The 22,226-nt window shown below is 40.7% G+C and overlaps 1 protein-coding gene across 3 annotated transcripts in view; it reads left to right on the top strand.

The window, feature by feature from the left end:
• Positions 1–209: 209 nt before the first annotated feature.
• The window catches only part of ARHGEF3 (Rho guanine nucleotide exchange factor 3), a 100,851-nt gene continuing 78,834 nt past the window's right edge, over positions 210–22,226 (top strand). The window contains exons 1-2 of one of the 3 annotated variants that reach the window (XM_058845233.1): positions 210–387; positions 10,893–10,988. In XM_058845233.1, the coding sequence (XP_058701216.1) occupies positions 353–387; positions 10,893–10,988 (131 nt within the window). In that variant the 5' untranslated portion in view covers positions 210–352. Of the gene's footprint in view, positions 388–1,110; positions 1,286–10,892; positions 10,989–22,226 lie in introns of those variants that run through there. The other 2 variants (XM_058845234.1, XM_058845235.1) reach the window with 2 other exon arrangements.

Genomic DNA, 22,226 nt, shown 5'->3' with positions numbered 1-22,226 from the left:
GGCAGGGACAGGTCGGGGCTGCGGAAGGAGCCGCTGTGGGCCCGAGCGGCCGCCCCTCGCCGGGATGAGCCGTGTAGAAGGGACCCGGAGCGGAAGGGAAGGACGGGACACACAACCGCGGAGGAGATTGGAGCCGGGAGCGGAGCCGGAGCGGGAAGGGCGGAGAGCCGGGCGGGGCCGGCGGAGAGGGGCGGGCGGCGGGGTGAGGCGAATACACACACAGAGACACATCCCCTCCCTCCGCCTGCCGTGACAGTCCCGCGGAGCCCCGGGACCGCTGCCGCCGGCTCCCCGAGCCACCCTCCGCAGCCCTTTCTCGCTGCCGCCGGGCCGGGGCGGCAGCTCCAGCCGCATGCCCGGAGCGGAGCAGGAGCAGGACGGTGCAAGGTGAGTGCTGGCCCTTGGGGCTGGGCTCCGGCCGGGCTGGGCAGGTGGGCGCTGCACAGCAGAGCTGGACGGGCTCCACTCTTCTGGGGCGGCCGGAGGCGGCAGTGGCAGAGGGCGCTCCGGGGGTCCCTCCGCATCTTACGGGACGCGGCACGGAGCGGTAGCGGCGGTGCCACGGCGGGTCGGGAGGGGACTCCTGCTACCTCCTGCTGGGTGGAACGGGGCTCGTCCTGCTCCAGCTCCTCGCCCCGCTCCGCGATGCCCCGTGCAGGGGAGGCCGCAGCTCCGCGCTGCCCAGCTCGGTGCGGAACGCGCGGGCTCCGCTCGTGCCCCGTGAGGGGCCCTGAGGGGGCGGCTCCGGGGCCGGCGGGCGCTCGACCCGCTCACTCACGGGTGCCTTTATTGGTTTTTGCTTTTGAAGAACTTTCACTGTTTGGTGGCAAATCTTACTCGAGCGCCGGTTTCGAGGGAAGAGCCGCGGTGCCCGGAGCCGGCCGCTTGCTTTGAGCCCCGTGTGGCTGTCACGGACCGGCTGTGCCCCCGCTGCTGTTTGCCTTGGCTGGGCCCGGAGCCGCCTCTCGGCCCTTCCCTCCGCCGCACGGCCCCCGCCTCGGGGGAGGAGGTGGGAGAGGCTCGTGCCGAAAGGAAAGTGGAAAAAACCAAAGAGGGAGCGTAACGAGTGACACTTGTGAAGCGAGGCTCCGCAGCCCGCGCTGGGCTGTGGTGGAAGGCAGCGCTGCTGCCCGGACTCGCAGCCGCTCTCTGCGGTTCGCAGGTGAACGCGCGGTGCCCGCTGCGGGTCAGTGCGCTACTGCTCATCTCAGTGAGGGCTCGGCAGCGGCCAGGAGCCGTGATTTACTACGGAACCATTTACGCTCATGCAAGAAATTCAACTCTCGTAATTTTTCTTTTTTCCTGATTTTATTTTTTTAATTTAGTTTTTATATAGTTCTTAAATCTTATAACTGTATAAACGTTCTTGTATACCTTTTCCATATATGCCTACATTTATTAACGCAATTTCTAGTTAAATGTTATCCTTCAGTACACTTTCACAGTTAAAGGGCAGAGGAAATTCCCTCATCCTGAAACACTTGCTGTGGAATTACTTTGGTTGCATGCTTAGTTCTGTAGTATATATTGAGGTCTGCTGAGTGCAATAAGTTATGAGATAGATGTTGTAGCTGTACAGAATTTGAGTTCAGAATAGGAGAACCCATGGGTTTTGGAAACAAATGGAGCTAACTATTTACTGCAGAATAATAGTGCTTACAGAATGTAGGTAGTAGTGTGTGGAACAGAGGTGCCCTGGAGCAGATGAAGTAAGGGAACGCACGAGTATATCTCTGGCTTGTCATTTAGTGGATCCAGTCTTTCTGTTTAAGTTTTTCATATGTATGATATGATACCTGTTCTCAGTAAATATTTGTTACCCAGTTTCAGTAAATAAAATGTCATATTGTTTTGAACAGAGATCCTATTCACTTTCCGGTGGGAGCGGTGTGTATGGGTTAGCAGTGTGACAAGGCCTCGTGACCCATGAGGACACTGTAACACTCAGTATCATTCCCTGCACATTCTCGCAGACCTCTGCTCTGTTTTGAATAGCTCACTTCTTCTCAGGACTGTTTTTGTGTAGACAGTTGTTCTGGCGTGATTCCAAGTTGTGGGAGTCGTATGTGCACATGATTTGGAGGTGTATTATGTGGAGTTGCTTCCAGCAAGTGGCCAGGAAGAGCACATGGCCTTAAACACAACTGTTTTGTTTTGCTGCTCATGAATTGAAGTGGGTGATACCTGCTTCTGCTCGGGGGTTTATGTGTAATACCTTCATATTGACTGAGGAGTTTTTGCTGTGTTAAAAAGCTCCTGGGTGTTTCTTTTTTCCTATCTTAAATCTTTTGCTTTAAGTGTTAAAGAAAAAATAACCTGACCTCTTAAATTTTGTTTATCCTGGAGTTTTATTTGTATGTTTGCAGTGGTTTAGATTTTTGAACAATCTCCTTTGATGAAAGGATTTTTCTGGGTGTTGGTTTGGTTTTTTGGTTTTGGGTTTTTTTTTGTGAGCATCTGCCTTCTGCTACAAATGCTGCAATGAATGCATTTGGAATCTTTTTGGAGTGCTTTGTGTAGGTGCTGTATTTTATTGAAGACAACTTATATTCAGTGTGAGTGAGAGCTGCGTTTGGAGAAATAATTTGTTGCCATTTTCTTCGTGTGAAACATGGAGAGAAACTGGCAATTAATATGTTTGTGGAAGACTGTTTTGTTTAACTCACTAGCCTATTTAAGTGTCTTAGTTTTATTACCAAAGTGGTGCCTCTCAACTTGTGGGCATGTGCTGTGGATTCCAGTTATTCGGGTCATATGAAATCTGGAATTAACAAATGGCTGAGGCCTTGCATAAGTCTTTAGGACTGTGTAAAATTACTGTAGTGTAGTAGCTAAAAGAATGGGAAAATAAAGGACTTGGTAAATATGCTCCATTAATGTGTTATTAACACTCACCTCCTGCTTTGCTTTATACTAAAACAGCTATAAAGTACCTATTGCGAAGGAAATGGTTCTTTGGCAGGTGTCTGTGGTGGTCTCCAGGCCCAAGTGTGACACGGGATGTGCAAACACAGGCGGATTCTCCTCCCCTCAGTGCCAGCCGGGGTAGAACGTGCAGGATGTGGTACCCAAGTGTGGGCAATGATTAACTCGCAGGTGCTCGGCACAGCCCGGGATCAGCTGAAAGCGTTCCTGTGGAAAGGATCGGGCTGTTAATACCTAAACACAAGGGTGTGTGTACATTCATTTAGCTCCTAATCACGTGCTGATCAATAGCCTGAGGGGAGGCTGCTGCCGTGGCTGGAGGAGGTTATTCGCAGTAGCATGAGTCTTACCCAGACCACTGCTGAGGGCAGTGCTTGAAGGCATGGCCAGCAGTAAAATGTAGCAATTCCCTCCAGAAAATTGTTGAACTGGACAAGAAGCAGAAGCTTTATGTTCTTGGCAATGAAAGGGGGTTTTGGCATTTTGTGTTAAATAATTTTATATGCAATCAGAAATGTAACTAGAATGGTGCCCCATACTGTTGTTCCTTAATTTGACTTAGCTTTGTATAGCCCTATTAAAATTCTTTACAGAAACAGCAAAAAGATACTTCTGTAAATAGTTTTCCTCTAGATAAAATCTAGATTAAAAAAAAAAGCTAGAAAAGGAGTCTTTCTGGTTTATTGTCACAACTTTTGAATAGAAACTTAGTGGTTGCTTTCAAGTACAGAAGTCTGAGGAGGATAGAGTTAAATAAATCTCAAATTGCAGGTTGTATGAGTCACTAAATTGGGAACATAAATACTCATATTCTTTGGAAAGGACCTCTCAACATTGTTTTCCTGTGTAGTGTCAACTGCAAAACACAGTACAATATGTTTAGCTTAAAAGTACTTGTATTTGCATTTGAAATCATAGTTTATGATAAAAGTCAGATAACCTTTTGCATGTTAAACTGACCAAAGGCTAGCATTAAGTCTCCAATGGAAGCTGCATTATTATACTGATGTGTTTTGTTTGCTTGCTTTGCTGAAAGGAAATAAAAACTTGGAGAGGGGTAAAGGGTAGAGAAATGGGCAGTGCTGGAGAAATCCTGCATGCTGATAGAAGGGATAGGTTGTTTTGTTTGCTGTCTGGTGCTGAAGCCAGAGACTTGAAATAGGAACATCTAGATCTTTTGGTCCAGAGAGAAGCAGATTTGTCTCAGGATGACATATGCAATTTCAACATCAATGACAAAAAAAATTCTTGATATCTGTGTGTTGAATAGAGTATAGTACTTAGTGTTCCCTGTATTCTGTTTAAACAGTATATTTCATTTTGTGTGTTTTCTGCATTTAAACCTTCGCTTTAAAATGCTTTGTTGAAGTTTTTGCAAGTGTTTCATAATGTTAAATTTTGTCCTAATCAAATGAGAGGTTTGTTACATGCTTTAACATACAAGAGTACTGAAGTCTTAATTTTTTTTTTCTTTTATTGATAAGGTAATCAACTACCATGCCTAAAAGTGACAACAAACTCACCAACATTCTGTATTGTGCTCTGCACTGCTCAAGTTTGTCTTGAAACCACTGGCAGCTCCTGATAACTGTGGATTGGAGCATGTGGATGAGTCCTTGCTCCTCTATTTATGGCAGTGTTCTATAATATGCTGATGTGCAAGACAGACTAAACTGGCATTCTCAATTCTTTCTTGTCCTTTCCTGAGCAACAACCTGCTTAGGAAAATCATTGTTTATATTTTGGGAGTAGAACATGTGCATGTGTCCGCCTGTGGTGTCCCTGATGTTGTTGTCTTACCATATGAATGTATTTAAATGGTTCTGAAAGCTGTCTGAGATGTAACCCTGTCCTCTGTTTGATGCTGGGAAAGTTCTCCAGGGGCTTTCTCTGACCCTGATGTTAGATGGATTGCAATGTAATTGGTTGCCTTTCATTTCTTTTGGTATTTTTAGGGAAAAGAGCTAAGTCTCAGTTCACCAAAGGACTGGTTCTATTGACAGTGTTGTCTCATATTGGGCTGTATTTCTCCAGCATGGAGCACTCTTTCATGTCAGTGCTCTGGCTTCAGCCTGGAATGAATTTTTATCTATTTATTTATTTAATAGTTGTGTTTTACCTTTTAGTGTACTTTGTGCTGAGAATAAGTACAACATTCATGCTTATCTCAAAACTAAGTATTGTCTTTTCTGTATGCTGGATGGACTGTGTTGCTGTCTATAGCAACTGTGTGTCTATGAGAGGGGAAGGCAAACTCAACACTTGCTGTGAAGCAGGATCATTGCATTACTTTCAAGCTGCTTCTCTGTCACCTTGAAGAGTTCTGACAGATTTACCAAAATGTGCAGCATCTGTGGTTCTCTGAATTGTTGCTTCCAAATATCTTTGTATATATGCTTCTGTAAAGCACCTATGTAAAATTTAAGTGCACTTCTGAAGAGGACAGAGGACATATATTTTTAATAGGATGCCTTCAGAACAGGAATAAAAACTCTCAAAAATTGGTATTTGAAAAGGTCCTCTAAAACATTATTCTTTAGAGCGTCAGGTGCATTTTTAAAGACTCCAAGAGGGTTAGTAATAATATGCCACATGCTTTCATTGAGATCAAAACTTGAAATAAGCAATGGTGTGTGTGAAACCAAGTTTATGGTATGCTGCATGGATAACTTGGATTGAAGCAGTCATACAAAGTGGAATTCTCAGTACTGGCTGTTACTTTGAAATATTTTTCAAGAACTTCTTGAGTTTTCACCTAGTTTCACTGAAGTGTGCTGTAGTAGCATAAAAATGCTTTGCAAAGGCCATATCTTAGAGTCTTAGAAAAACAATTTGAAGAAAGGATTGTTTTTAGAATTTGTTGTTATGCAGTTAAATAGTGAAGTTTGGTTTAAAGTTTAAATGTTCCCTTTAACAAAATGTTTGCCTAAGGCGGCAGCTGGTTGGGAGCTGAGTGCTGTGGAGATGGAAGATAGTTGTGTTTGCTGACTTTGGGTGTGTGTTTGGCCTTTCAGAATGCAGTGAAAGGCTAAATATGTTCATTCACTAGAAGTAGCAGATTTCAGGCAGTAAGTGAGGAAATGGGAATGATTTCTTGAGAGATGTTTCTACTAACTATTAGTTACTGCTAACTGGTAATCGGCTCTTCAGGCTTTGTGAGCATAAAGACATTTGCTTCAGAGAACAATGGTGAGTAACATCTTTTTCCTTGTAGTAGATGCACATTATCACCCATTACATAGTGATGCTACTTCCTTCTTTTTCATTAAAATGGGTAATAGTTTCTGCATTGACGGGCCTTAGAGTTCAGAAAAGATTTTTTTTGGTCACAGTTTTCCTATCAGCTAAGTATAACAAGATACTATTTCAACAATGCAAAGCATTTTAGTGAGGGTGAGGAACTGTGGGAACATGTTTCATCAGAAGATATTAATTATTTTCGCTTTAACTGTAGTGATCAGCTGTTGAATGATATGTTATTTTTTAACTACTGTTACTGCAAATATCTTGTCTAGAGATACAAATAGGGCGTGGAGGGAAAGGCAAAAAATATTTTTAGCCTAAGGATCAAAGTGTATCTACACTTAACACAAGGGGAGGAGAAAAAAAAGGCAGGGGAGAAAATGTGCTTTGTGTAGGGAATCAGTTTTAATAAGATTGGTTAATACTTACCCTGTTCTTCCAGATATAAGTCAGGTTTGAGCCTGTGGGGTGTTGTGACTTCAATACTTCTCCTGAACTGCCTCATGTTTTTCTGTTCAAGCGATCCTGCAGTGCTGTGCAGGTGTTCAGGGGCTTGAGTGCTGTGCTGTACTAGAGCCTTTCCCCCTGCTTTTTGTCCACGTAAGGGCAATTGCAGAACTCCCAAAATTAAATACAAATCAATAAAATATGCTTAAATATAACACACTTGTCAGTATTTGAGCTAGTGGCTTACCACTGCTAGGTTTTTCTCTGCCATTATATGGTGAAAGAATCTACTCTAAGGCAGATGGACTGATAAGGCTTCAGATAAACAGAGTTAATATTTTTAATGGAAACATAGAAGAGATAACATAAGAGAATTTTAGGGTTTGTTTCCCTCTGGGGACTCTAGTGTTAAGCAACCTATACTTGGTCACAGAAGACTAAGAATTCTGAATTTCACATGCCTCATCAAAACCATGGAGGATTTTTCTTCAGGTTTCCTCAGTAAGACAGAGAGAATAGTGATAAACTTAGATGCTATAAATAAACTCTCTGGCATTGTTTTCCTGTGTTTTTGTTCTGCAGCTGTGTTTTGCCCATTTCCTGCTATTACAGCACAGCATGATCTTCAGGACAGCACCTAATTCAAGAGCATGTCCCTTATCTGGAACAGGCAAGGTTCAGTGTGCAGAGGCTGAGGAACAGAATGCCTCTGAGCAGTCTCTTAAAATAATATTCATTGACTTGTCTTAGCATCTGGCTTCAAGTTATTAAGAGGGAAGATGATAGATTTATTTTCCTCCTCCAAGTTTCATCATGAACCTTGACTATGCCATAAAGTTCAAGTCCAAACAAGAGTTGCAGGGTGATACAGAAAGAGGCACCTGTGAACAGCATTTTTTTTTTTCTAAACGTCGTTCCTGTGCTTCTTGAGTTGCATTTCATTTTCTAATATGTTGTTACTGGAGGCTGATTTCTGAGGATAGTGGTAGTATTCAGATTGTGTGCATATATACATTTTTTTAAACATATACAAAATTTTCCTTTGCTAGTTTTAGCCTTCATTTTGTGTGGCTCACTTTGAATATGAACAATATTTTTTAGAGAGTATAAGCCCTACAATTTTCTTTCCACAAAAAAAATTTCAGTTTTATTTTAGACCTACTGAAGCAGTATGTGTTCACTGGAAATATGTACATAAAATATTCTTAATGATTGAAAAATATATTCCCCTTGTATATATTTACATATTTTTATTTTTTTTACTAAAAAAATATTTGTTCTTAAGAAATGGTCTTTAGGGAACTCTGCGGCACATGAGTAAGGAGCGAATCTACAGGCAGAGTTTTTTTCTCTGAAATGAGTTTCAAGTAAGAGAAGTAGTGGTAATACTTGGTATCCCTGGCTTTGTAAAGTGTTGACAGATACCAATTTTCTGTTTGCCATTTGGAAATGAAAAAACTTTTGATATTTTGACAAGGCCATAAAACTTGTCAGTATTGTGAGGATCAGCTGTTTAATTACCTGTTGCTCCTGGTAGAGAGTGAACAAGGACCTGTGTAGACCTGTTGAGAGGAATAGTGTGACAAAAGTATGTCCCTGAAGCTTGTCTGACTCACTGCTGTCCAACCTCCAAAGTGTGGCTGGGGAGAGCTGCTGGATGGCAATCCTGACAGTGCCCCCCATCTCCACAGACAGTCACCATGCAGAGGGATTTGTAAGAAGCTGATGTGGACAGCTGATACAGGCTGATCCAGACAAAAGTCACTCAAGGTGCACAGTGTACTGCTGTTGTTCTTAGATATTAGGCTGGAAATGTGAGGGAGGTGAGGAGTTTGACAAAATGTATTCCTCTCTGTATTACTTTACATGGTTTTCTTTTTCAGAGCATCTCAGAACATAAATTAGGTTAATGCCATATTTAATTTATTTTCTGTTAGATCTATGTCAACTTTTATCATCAATTGCTCATAGAAAAGGAATAACACAGTAACTTTTATCACTTCTGGCCTCTGCTTTTGCTCTAGTTTTAGTGTGGAAATCTCAGTGCAGAGATATATGTATGCAGTGTTGGATATTTCCAAGGGTGAGGAGGAGAGTGCTGAAAACAGCTTTTTTTTTTTTTTTTTTAGTCGTACACTGAACAGTTGTACTGCTGGTACTGCTACCAACTCACAAGAAAACAGAGGAAGTTGTACCTTTTTTGCTGGAATGGCAACCTTGTGGTTTTGTAATCTGAATCTTTGACCTTCCAACTTTGAGAGTTAATGGACTGCTTCTAACCCTGCCCTGGACCTTTGATTTTACTCTTACAGGTGACTGTAAGAGGAGGTAAAACTCTTGTTGCCATAATTTGTGTGATCACTGAAGAATCTGAGCTTTCCCCAGGTTAAGAAATAGCTTCCTCTAAAAGGGGAACTCTGCAGAAGATGTTAAATAGGGACTCTTGCAATATTGCTTTAACATGTATTTAAGAAAAACTCTTTTCTTCCTGTGCTATTATAGACTAGAGAGGCAAGTAATAATTTAGTTTTCAACACGTTTTCCTGCTGAGCTGCTTTTAGGATGAAAAGTTTTTTTCTGTGGATTTGTTTAGTGGGATTTTCGTGTTGTTGATTTGGTTTGAGTGGGGTTTGTTTGGTTGGTTTTTGGTTTTTTTCCTTTTTTGTGGCATTTTTGTTCGGTTTTTCTTACTTTTCATTTCTTCCAAAATGATCCATTTGAGAATCAGGAGTAAATTTGAGGTCAAGCACTGATCCAAAAAGAGTTAGGTGGCTGAGTCTCTGTTCCTGCCCTCACAGAGGTGAGGCTTTTGTTGTTTTCCCATTCAGAATAGATTTTTTGGATCCTTTAAACAAGATTTCAGGAAACAAATCTGCCCAGAAATATCCCTCTCTATTATGAGGGATGTTTAAAAAATGCAAGCTTAAGGACTTGTTCTTGCTAATCCATTCTGTTTGCTCTGGAGGGTCAGTGCCACAGGCTCTGTTCACAGCAAGGGGCAGGCAAAAACAAGACATTAATGTCAGTAAGGACCAAAGATTGGTTGCTGGTCCTGGGACTTCTGTCTGATAAACAGGGCTTTGCCAGGGCTGTTTATTCACTCTTGCATGGGCAGACTTTTGAAACCAAGATAGGCATTCTCTTCAGAGCATTTAGTTTGTGCAGGTTGGCCTTATCTACCTGCCAGTGATGGGATGTGTGCCCTGTACTCAGCTTTTCATGCTGTCCCTGAAATCTGTCAAGTCAGATTTTTATCCAGGTTTCACACAGGTTAAACCAGCTCTTTAATGGTTCTTTGTATCTACTTGAAAAAAAGTAAGGGATTATTATCTTGACAAGCACGGGCTATTTTCTGGTTATACACTAGTAGACAATAATTAATATACAGCTGAGCCTGATTTTTGTTAATCAGTTAGGTCTTGTGCTGATCCTAATACAAACCAGGTGTCAAATCAAGTCAAATAAGATGACTGATAGCTAAAAATATCCTCTCCTCCCCCCCTCTGCACCCCCCCTTCACCCCTTAAAAGAAAGTGGGAGTGGGTAGGGAAGCTGTAGGACTCAGAAGTTTCAGGTTAACATTGTGGATTCTGTTACTAAGAAATGATTACTATTTCATGGTGGAATTAACTTGCATTATGTAGAGTCTTCATTTGTTCTTGCATTGCAAGTCATTTACTGGAAACTTATTTGACCATATAGACCTTTCATAAGTGGTGTAACTTGGGAATTGCTATTGCAATTGGAATATGTCTGTGCTGCTTTAGAGAGGGCCTTCAGCCATGAAGGAATCATTATTTTTTCCAAATCTGCAAAGTATGAACTTAAGTTATTAAAATATGCCAAAAAGCTTCTGTAAATCTTTACATGTTAGAAATTAAAATTTTCTCCCCCATGTTTTGTGTGTGTGGATCATTCCACAGCAGTGCTGGCTGTGACTGCTGCTCTGAATTAACTGAACTGCCATGATGCACAGCCCTGGATACAGGCTTGCTGACATCAACTCTCTTGGCATTTGTTCAGAAAAGTAAACAGAAGACAATCAGTGTTGGGTTTGGCATAACTAGCAAGTCCATAAAACTGCCAAATCCTTCTCAGTGTATTCATCCAATTAATCACATTGATGTTGGACATTTACTTAAATGAGTAAAACATACTGTATTTGGTTTTTAAAAGATTTTAGTTAAAAGTTAAATTTTCCATTTTCTACTTAATTAGTAACCACAACCTTTACTTAAATAGCATTTTTCTTGTTTTTTGATGTTGTTCTTTCGTAGAAAAAAAATGAATTCTGAAAGCTCAGCCCTTACCATGAGTAGCCCTGCTGTAATAAACCAGTGTGCCAAAGGAGGAATGGAACAAGAAAAAATTTGGTAAGCTTTACTTCTAATTTTTTAAGAGGTTAATAGACAGCAATAATGGGAGATGTAATTTGAAAATTAAGAAAAAATAATTATTTGTTATGACTGATGCATCAAATCTGCGTTATTTAACGACAGAGAAGGAAAAAGGGAAATTTTTTATTTTGGTTTTGAGTTTTTAGCAGATGACATGGTACAGGGTGTCATGGGGGATGGGCCATGGAAAAACTCCTGTTCACTTCAGCAGTGCAGCAGTTGTGCTCAGGGAATCTTTCACATATGGCAAATGTTTTAATCTCCCAATACTGCTGTGGTGCTTGGCCATGCTGGTACCAGGACCTTCAGTACTGAGATTCCTGCCCTGGGAGACATTACAAAGTCAAAAGCTTCCACTCTGTAGAAACTTTTGAAAACTGTAGAAATAAAAAAAAAAAATTTACTCTGAGCTGGAGGAAAAAAGCAGTTTCAATGTTAAATGATAGATGTGGACAAATGGTTACACTTCATAACAGTTTTTTGGTGAAAATTGCCACAGATCATGCAATTTTTAGCACCTGGTTTGTGCTTACATGAAGGGAACAGGGTGTTGAAAAGGGTTTGAGATTATTCCACCTGGGCTAATGAGAGCCTTTTATTGGGAACCTGCTGGTTTTTACTTGCTGCTGTTTGCTAGGGATTTTTTTACATTATTTATTTATCGTGTGGCAAACAACCAGTAAATTCATGGCAGGAAGCATGATACTCATATAGACAAAAACCTACCTTACGTCATTTTTGTAGTCTGAGAAATACTCTTGAAAAACTAAAAAATTAAAGGAATATTAGCAAATGAATTGTTCTGTTTCATGTTACATGCTTGTCAGGAAATCAAAATATGTTTTTTTTTGCTTTGATTTTTATGTAATATTAAATTAACAGCATCATAGTACCTGAAAGTAGTTTCTTTTAAACATTTCTTCTGGAACATTCTCAACAAAATCTTTGGATGAAGGGGCAGGATGAGGAAGAACTATGGGCTTCCCTCCTGACTCACAGATCTACTGAGGGGTGAGAAATTGACACAAGCACTTTTTTTTGTTTGATCTTCTTTGTTGGGTTTTGTATCCTGCTTGTGGTATTGATGTGGAGACTGTTCTATTTAATGTCTTTATCAATGATCTGCATGAGGGGATGGAGGGCATCCTCAGTAAATTTGCACCCCAAATGACACCCCAAGCTGGGTGGGAGTGTTGAGCTGCTGGGGGGTAGAAGGGCTCTGCAGAGAGGTCTGGATAGGCTGGGTCAATGGGCCAAGACCAGTGGTGTGAGGTTCAATAAGGTAAAGGTGGATCCTGCCTTTGGGTCACAACCCCCTGCATCTCCAGACTGGGGGCAGAGTGGCTGGAAAGCTGCCTGGCAGGAAAAGCTCTGGGGGTGCTGCTTGACAGCAGCTGACCATGAGCCCAGATGGCCAAGAAGGCCAGTGGCATCCTGGCTGTATCAGCAATGTGTGGCCAGCAGGACCAGGGCAGTGATTGTCCCCCTGCACTGGGCACTGTTGGGGCCACAGCTCAAATCCTGGGTTCAGATTTGGGCCCCTCAGTACACAAAAGACATTGAGGTGCTGGAGTGTGCTCAGGGAAGGGGCTGGAGCACAAGTCTGATAAGGAGCAGGTGAAGGAATTGAGGTTGTGTAACCTGGAGAAAAGGAGGCCCAGGGAGGACTTTATCAGTAGCAGTGTGTTGCATGTCTGTTAGGTTTCTATTTTTTATTCTGGGGTTCTATGACTACTACAAGTGATGAACATAATTTTTCTCAGTCTAATAAAGTGTAATGGTGCACTGCCTTATTGCATTGTTCATTTATTGCTGTTTATTCATTGTCTGATTCTTGGAACTTATTTACATTCTGATGGTTCTGGGTTTATTTTCATGAAAATGTGACTATTGGTAAGGACTGGTAGTCATAGGAAGATTAGAAATGTCTATTGTTAAAAGTATACAGTGACAGGGTAATATATTCAGTTAAGTCAAAAGCATCCACAGAGAAAAGCCCTGAGCAAGAGCTTATCTAGCATTTAAACATCACTTACATTGCATGTAAAAGGCTTTGATGTTGCATAAGGCCTCCTAGAAATGGAGGGGAGAGTAAATAATTGACTGAGCCCCAGTTACCATGTACAGCCATTTACCAAGTCTGCCATTCTGTGTTTTGCATCTGCATAATTTGGTGCATCTACCAGATGAAAAAATAATTAAATTCTCAAACTTGCAAAGCTTCACTTGGTTCTGTTGCTTTTTTCCCTCCCAGCACACATAAACAAGATTACAGCAGCAGAAGAATGCTGGTAGTAGCAGGAAGTGTGAGTGCTGTGAATGTCTGATAACTGCAGGGTATCCTGGCAGAGTTCATGTGTGAACCAAATTAAGCTGCTCTTGATAAGCAGGAAGGTGAAGAAACTTGGTGGATGGTCCTAACATCAACAATATCATCTGTCTGAGCTGGTGTGGAATCAAGGCTTGAGAGCCTTGAAACTGTAGAAGCTCCTGATTGGGCAGATTCTCACTTTCTTGATGTTGAAAATAGCAAGAAAGGAACTAAAGATAAGAGAGCAAGTGGAGCTGTGTCAATTTATCCACACTTTGTGTGAAAGTAGCTGGCTGGCACATTGTTTTTCAAAACAAATGTGCAGGAGAATTGGAAATTTTCCAGGTGTTGTTATTGTGTGTGGATTTTATAACATGCTTCTTCCAGGCTGGATGAAATCTTGCTAGTCACTCCTTTGTGTTACTTAGGATTAAGTCAGAAAGTATTTAATCCTATTAAAACTAATAATTGAAATTTGGGTTCTGTATGTCTCATGACAGTTTTTGGTGTCTTGGCTTTCTATTTCTGTCTCCAAATACTCTGCCATGTTCCTTATGAAGTATGCAGAGTACTGCTATTTCTATGACAAAGTTTTCATCACTTTTAGACCAAATTTCTCTGAAAATTGTCCATGTTATGAATAAATAAATCATAAATCTTAAAACTGACCAAACAAGCCCTGTTATATGTGAACTCCAGTGTATTCTGATTCTGTACTTAAGACTTGGCTTAACCTGAGTTTGAGGAAAAAACTTTTTAAAATATTTTCGTTTTTGTTTAATGCTGTTAGAAGATGGTTTCAGCTTTCCTTTCTAATCTGAGACTGGTGACTTTGTGGGGAAGGGAAGCTATTGAAACTCCTGTCCATAGAGTGAGAAGGAAGACATGCTTAGATACTGAATTTAGATATTGCAAAAACTATTTTGAAACCCAGCTCCATCATTGCATACATTGAAAGAGAACAGCTTACTGTCATATCTTAGTGTGAACATGTCTGGAAACTGTTTGGTATAGAAGAAGTAATTCTGGAGTATTGTACAACCTGTATTTGAGGTGCATTTTTATTTTTTTAATAAGTTCATCTTCTTAAGAATGAAATAGAGATAACAGGGTCAACTGAGATTAAAACAATACTTGAACTGACACCGCCGTGTCTGAGTAAATGCAAGATAGGAAAACAATGATGAGCATCTTCACTTAATAAGGAACAGTGTGGATACCACATAGATTACCACCTTAATGCCTGTGGTTTAAATTACACAGCCCTTCTTTTTCAGTGAGGATCAGAACAGAGTAGCTAAAATGCTGCATTCTCTACCTCAGGGACAGACAAGTGCACAAGCTGACTTGTAGCTTGTGTGGGAAGTAAGGTTTCGTGACAATAAATCATCATGACTCTGTTGCAGCTTTTGCCAGCTGCTAGTTGATGAAGGAAGAATTATGTGTCTGGAATTACAGTAAGAAGAGAAACAAGTTTCACAACTTTCCCTCTTTCTCCTATATCCTTGTTTAATCAGTAGAAATGAGTCATCCTGAAGAACTGAATTGAACTGGCTCTAGTCAAGTGCAGTTTAACTGCAGATGTTTGATTACAAAAGGCGCATGTTTGGGGAATACAAGGTTACAGTGTTTGCAAAAAGGAAGCCCCGTAAATTACAGATAAACATTTCAGATAGCTGGATAAAAATAATCTTATCTTCAAGAGGCCTTGAATTAGTTGCTTTCTAGTAATGTCTTATTATTACAGAGAGAAAATGCTTTTCTTGAAAAGCTGAAGGATATTCAGAATAGTTTGAAAAACGTAATAATTATGACCAACTACTTTTAATAAAGCAGATAAACATTTATTGTATGTATATAAAATCACTTCTATCTCACCTAACTTTCATAGTTTATTTAAAGTACTTCTCTGCCCAAAAATGGAGTACTAGAATTGAAAATATTTACAAGGGAATCACTTGCATTGGGACTTGCAGCCTGAGACCAGTCCCTTAAAGGAAGTGGATGCAGATCCAGGAGAGTGACGTAGGACATGGAGAAGGTGACTCATGAGGTTCCTTAGCACACCCACAAACAGTGAGAGATGAGAATGTGCTGAAATGGTTAAAGGAAGTGCACTCACCAACTGCTGACTTTGCCTCGTGCACACATGAAATGGGCTTTGTAGCTCAAGAAAATATGCCCCGGAGGCAATTACAAGTTTAAACATATGTTCAGTCATCATGTCTTACAAAACTAAGTATGGATTGCATTTCCTCATTCTGGATGGGATCAAAAATTCTTGATTCTGCCTTGAGAAAGGAGAGCCCTGGGGCTGCCCCCTGCCCAAGCCCACGAGGTGGCAGCCTTGGTTCAGATGAGCGGCTGTGCCCACTCCCTCTCTTGTCCTTCTCCTTCCCCCTTCACACCCCGCCCTTGGCTTTTTTTCTGGGATTACCTAAAGACAGAGCAGCAGAGGTGAATTACTAATTGCTTGTTTAGAAAGCACTTTACTAAGTTAAGCCTGCTGCTTGGTGGCTTTTTTTGCAGGGGGTTCATTTTTTCCTTTTTTTTTGGTGAAAGATCACTCACTGGATTCCTGGATAAAGCTGTAATCTGCATTTTATACATGTGATTACATTGTCTCTAGGTCATACTGCAAATAACTTTTTGTTGCTAGAGTGTCTCTTAAAACATTTGCTGCATACTTAGTTATGACTCTCTTGGGCTCTACCTGCTTTTTCAGTGTTATATGTTTCTTTATTATAGCTGTTAGCTGAGGGAGAGAGTTACAACAAACGTTTCTGAAATATCTGATTGGTTCCAGTTGAATGTCAAGAAATCTTTATCCAAGTAAAAGGTAATGACATCTTTTGGCTGCCCTCAATGGTATTTTGTTAATGAACGTGTTAGTGCACAGGCCGATGACATGGCTTTTGTACTCTGACAAATAAACTGAGTGTTCACAGGGAGTGTATAGAGGGACTGAAATACATTTCTTTAATAAGAGAGCTGAGGAATGTTTTAAAACTGTAACTTTTCCTTACTTTGATGTAGGAAAGGAATGTAAAGAATCTCAGTCCATCTGTTTTTTAAAAGTATCTTCTTGTATTCTTCCATATAGGTTATCCTGGTGAAATCTAAAATATACGTTTAATAAAAAAATGTCACTTTGGACTGTGTAATTCTCTTGGTTGGAACAGGAATCACTGATACTGAAAAGCTGAATCTAGATAGCTTTAAATAAGGAACAAGGCTTTCCTTTTTGGGATGTTAAATTTTCTAAACTTTCATTCCCCCCCTGGAATTAGAGAAGTACATACTATCAGGGAGATAAATAACACTGGTGATTAGGCTATCACCAATGATAATAACTAATACACAGTGGAAGGAGGCCTCACCATCCCTAACTCAGGGTCATTTGTAATGATGTAATTTTATGAAATTATGCTTATAGAGGATGAAAATGTCTCCTTCAGTGCTGTCTGGCAAATATCAAATAAATGAGTTTGCGTAGTCTAGAACAAGGATGAAATGTGTTATCTGTCTTAGTTCTTATTTATGCTATAGAGCCTCATTTTCTCATTCAGATATGCAGCATCTTGACGTATTTTCTTTTCCTTCTCCATTATTGTCTGAAGAAAAGCACACAAAAATTGCAGAAATAGTAAAAATTTATTGTTGAAAAATATGAAACATGTTAACAAACCAAGTAAAGGAAAACACTGCCTTCCTTCCTTCATAGTTGACATGGCCTAACTGCTAATTAATGACAAGATAGTGTCACCGAAAGTTGGGAAAAAAACTCTAGCTTGAGTATGTAATTTCAGTATTAGGAAGAGGCACCACTTTTATTTTAGATGTCAGATTTGAGGGGGATATTGCTGCCTAACCCACCAGCAAAGGCGCTAGTTTAAATCTATGTAGCTTTTACATATTCATTGCATTTCCCAAGACTCGTACATACATGCTAAACATTCACGCAAATTCTTTTGCATATTCAAATCACTTCTCGGAACTTATTCACATTAGAGTAGGCATCTTTAGAGGGTCTCTGGTGGTCTTTTGGGGAACATTCCATTCCTTAAATCATCTTGTTTTGGTTACAGGCCTCAAAAAAAAAAAAGTTTATTTTCTTTGAGTGCACCCCAGCATGGTCTGGCCAAGATGCAGCTTCTTATCAGCCTTGCTCAGGCCCATGGTCTTTAAGGCTGCAGTAATCACTTGTACACATTTATACAGGACTAAGCACTGTCCTGCTTTAGTTAGAGCTAAAGAAATTCACAAGATTTAAATGCTGTTTGTTACAATTACAGTTTTTCCCAGCAACAGTAGTAATTGTAATTGAAGGGCTAGAGAAACAAGCCATGCACACTGTGGTTGCTCACCAGACATGGACTGATGCCCATACCCGTGCAGCCATCGGCCCCCTCCAGCTCCCTCTTATACTGGGCATGACCTCCTGGCTTATGGAATATCCCTGTGGCCAGCTCGATCCCACTGCCCTGACCATCTCCATGGTCAGTTCCTCACTGGCAGAGCAGGGGACAGTGAGTGTGAGTTTTTGCTTATCACTTTGAAGCACCTCGTTTCTCTGTGTGGGTGCGTGTGTCTATATGAAGTGTGGCTTTTTTTGTGGGGGGTTAAAAAACCCCCAAAACTCGGTGATCTATCGCTGATAACCATCTGTTTCCTATATGCTTACCCTATTCCTCTTTCTAAAGATTCTTGTCCTTGGTCATGATTCTTTTTCACTAAGACTGCAGAATCTGTTCTTATAAACAGTCTGTTACTATTTTATACTCTTGTTCAGCATGTATTACAGTTGAGTTTCTAGTTAATACTCTAATACTGATAGGAAGACACTTTCTTTCCCTCCTTCCCACCCCTCAAAAAAAGAGTTCTTAGATACGCTTAGTTAATTCTCTGGCTGTAGAGGGAGCTGGTGATAAAGTTTTTAAGGAACACAAACAGTATTTATTTGGGAATATTTATACGTTGCAGTATTTGGAAACAGAAGATTAGAAATAGAAGGCTGATTTGTAATTTGAGCTTTCCTTCCTGGTGGGGGGGAATGCTGGGGGGTATGTGAACTGGTTAAATTAACTTCATTTTCCTGTGGGTCCTGAAAATTTCAATAGGTGAGTGTTGTAAGAGGCAATGATTTGAATATGTATCTTTCAAGCTGGATACATTTGGTCACCTGCAAATCTCTGGGACACAGAAATAGCTTTTCTGTATTAGATTGTTATTCCACTGGAATTTCCAGGAGAGAAATTGTGCTCAATTTTTAAAAAAACTGATGTCTCTTTGCAATTTCATGAGATAGAGTCACATCTGACACTTTATAATCCATTATTTATTACTACACAGAACTAGGTCTGGCAGGTTGTACCTGGGCATGCTTAGGCATGTTTCCCTCCCTCTCAGATCTGCTGTTCTCTAACTCAGTGCAGGGAGAGAGTCACGCTAAGTCAACTACAAATCAGTAAGGCACTTGTACCAAAGTGCAGACAGGAAAAGTCATTGTATACTTTCATGGTATCTACCCTGGTATATAGCACCTTCTCTGTCCCATCCATCAGATTTCATAAGTTGATACTTTCATGGTATCTACCCTGGTATATAGCACCTTCTCTGTCCCATCCATCAGATTTCATAAGTTTGGAGGGGTTTTTTTCCTTCCCCAGGATATCCTCCTTTGTCTAAACTAGCAACTGACCCAAAGAGCTCTTTTGTCTTTTTCCCCTGTGCTGTGTTGACATGGGAAAACTGCATAACTAAACAGAAATCTGTGGGAAATATCCACCAATCAATCTCCATACAAATGAAGAAGAAAGAGGGGAGAAAAAAACCAGGATTTAGAGGGTTAAATTAGTTTATCATTAAACATTTAAATTTTTATTATAATCTGCTGGTTTATTATTCCTGAAATAACAAAATGGTAATAAACTTCTCCATCTCTTGCCTTCCACTCTGCTAGAATGTGATCTTTCCATTGCTGAAGGTTCGCGCTGTGCTCCGCGGACAGTGCTCCTCACCACCCGGACCTGCCCACGCCGGGTTGTTTCCTTCATTAAATACCTCATGTTTTAATTCCATTTAAGCTGTAGCCAAACTTCTCCCACTTACTGGTGTTTGTCTTTTGTTCTGAAGGACTTGACATTACTTGGTTTCATGGTAGTTTTTTGGTATCTGTATCAAAATATTGAAAAGGTAAATTCTTTAGCACCAGAACCAATTCTTCATTTCCTCTCTGAAGGTTATATGTGTCTGGTTTTACTCATAGAGTGTGTGTGTGCTGTATGGGTACGATTGGACTTTGCTGACCAGCACTGTCCTTCAGGGCTGTAGGTGTGCTTTGCAGAGCTTCCTCTTGTCAGGTTGAGCAGGTTTCTTTTGCAGCTCCTAAATAGCCTGTTTGCAAGAAGACAACTGTGAAATGTCCCCTGACTCTGTACACTTAATTTGGAAAAATTGTATATGCTAATTTTGTAGTCATAAACAGAGTAGTGATTTCTTACATTACACTACTAATGTTTAATTTCATGTAACTGAAGCAGCTGTCCCTGTCTCTCTGAGGATAGATGAGGATCGTTTGTAGCCTGGTGAAGCAACAAGCTGTGTTTCCCCTGAGGAAAGGCTGACCCATTTTCTCAGCCTAACACAGCAGTTTAGAAATTGCTCAGGTAAACAACACTGTGGTGCTGCAGAGCAAGATTTGGAATCAGTATGGATGCTGGCTGTCTTGCTTTGTTACAGACTTAACCAAGAGGAAATTTTAACAAAGCACGTGAATTTATTTTATTTACAGTGCTAACTTGTGTAGGAAAACGAGCTCAGTTATTCAAGTGCCTGTATTTATTTGAAAGTGAAATATCTAAAATTTCAGGTTCTTTACACAGTACTTCCTATGTGTTTTGAGATTTCTGTAAGAACAAAAAGGTTTTTTGTGTGAAGCTGTTGTAAAAATGTAGTTACACCCACATTTTATTATGTGTTAATTGTCTATTAGGCTTTGTAATTGGTGTGCAAAGATTGACACTCCTGATACCAGAGCATGCTTATAATAAATGTCTGCTATGGTAATTTAATGCCTTAATAGCCTTTTAGCAATCAGTTACATCTCAAACGCATTATAGGGCAATTTTTTTTTGTTGACTGAGACTTTTGCTCACAGTAGAACTCTTTTGTAAGTGTACTGCAACTCTGTTTATATTCCACTAATGCAAAGATGTAACTGCTTTGATCTGGTTTCCATTTAAAGATAACTTAAAATTACCCTGATGCTTCTTTTCTCCGTATTTTTTTGCAATGCAGTTGAGTTTAGTGATCATCTTAAAGCTCTTTGTTTACGTATCAGAGACAGTGCTGGTGTTTGCGAATAAGATTTAATATTCTTCACTTGCTAGTAATTTTAAATATTTCTGTCTTGAGAAGAGCCACCCGATTTTAAGAACTTGGACAAAAAGTAATTTCATTTTTCCCCAAGTAGGGTGGTTGATTCATTATGACAATTTAAAGAACAGGATTTTTTTCCCCATTCCATAGATTTACTTGAAGAATGAAAGTTATGAAACATTTTGAGTTTAAAGATCCAACCAAGTAGCCCCCCAAACTTTTATCTTTCTCAGTAGGACATCAAAGGGTATGGCAGCTCAGAGTTCTGCAACCATTTTCTTTGCTTTTCAAGGTACCTCAGCAAGTCAGACTTGCAGAAAGATGCATGTGTGTGGTTTGAAGAGAGTCTGGTTTCCTCAGGAAATGACATGCGATTGTTCTATTGGTCTTGTCAGCAGCTTATGAACTCTTTGCCTAGTTTCGAGTTTTAGAAGATGTAAAAAATACCGGAGCAAATGAACTCCAGTTTTACCATAAGTGTGTGTGGGTTGAGGTGAGAGATCCTGGTTAGTACCGGCACAGCGAGGGAGGCCCCCGGAGAGCGTGGCCATTGACATCCTTGGTGAAGAACAGCAGCACAAGTGTTGGCCTGAGCTGGCCACATCCCTGTCATGGCAGGGGTCATGGAGGTGGCGAGGGAAGGTCCTTCCTGTGCTGCCCCAGACATCGTGTCTGCAGCTGCGAGGTGGGGTTCTGCTCTCACCGTGTCTGCTCAGTGCTAAACCTCTGATCTCTAGTTCTGGCAGAGATCGTGAGGTCACATCTCACCCCCTGCCACGAATAGGATGCGAGTGCTGCTTCACCTCATTCTGGTGCCACCTCTGTCTTTTGGAAGTAAGAAAGCAGCCTTTATCTTCAGTCTTTACCCTGAACAAAGAGCCCATAGTGGAACATCAGAATTACAAACTTGTTCTTCGTTACTGTGCCACTTCTCCTGAGTGATTGACTCATCAAATCGCTGCATATCTCTCTCTGTTTGAAGTTGTTAGGGCTGGGAGATCTGCCCGGAGGGCTCTTAGATAACATCCTCAGTGAATCGTGCGGCAGCCTGAAATCCTTGATGTGTGACCCCACTTCAGTTGGAGGTGGGGAAGAGTATCAGCTGAAGTGAGCTCTTTTCACATCGGTTGTTCATAGAACACTGTTTTTGATACATTTGGAAATGATAAATGCTGTCCTGAAAGCACAGGTAGTGTTTTATTAATTAAGAGATACAGTGTAAGTGATTAGAAAACATCCAACAGCTTGGCTTCAGAAACAAGCTTGGCATATTTAAAAGGACCAGGATCACTCACCTAGGCTACCAACAGTAGTTCTGGTATCCATGACCATAAAGGAAACGTTAAACACTTTTGCATCACCATTGATCAAATCAACATCTGTTTGATCTCTTCCCTTGTGGTCTGATTCTTACTTCAGCTGCTATAGTGACTGGGGATATTGTCCTTGCATTCCAGTGTTTTCTGTATAGAGACTGTAAAAGGCTGTTCTTTTGTGTTTGTGATTAGGGAGTTTTTCAGTTT

Source organism: Poecile atricapillus, chromosome 9 (genome assembly GCF_030490865.1).
Source record: "Poecile atricapillus isolate bPoeAtr1 chromosome 9, bPoeAtr1.hap1, whole genome shotgun sequence".
NCBI lineage: Eukaryota > Metazoa > Chordata > Aves > Passeriformes > Paridae > Poecile > Poecile atricapillus.
The sequence above is the reverse complement of the archived record's forward strand: the minus strand, read 5'-3'. Positions and strand labels throughout refer to the sequence as shown.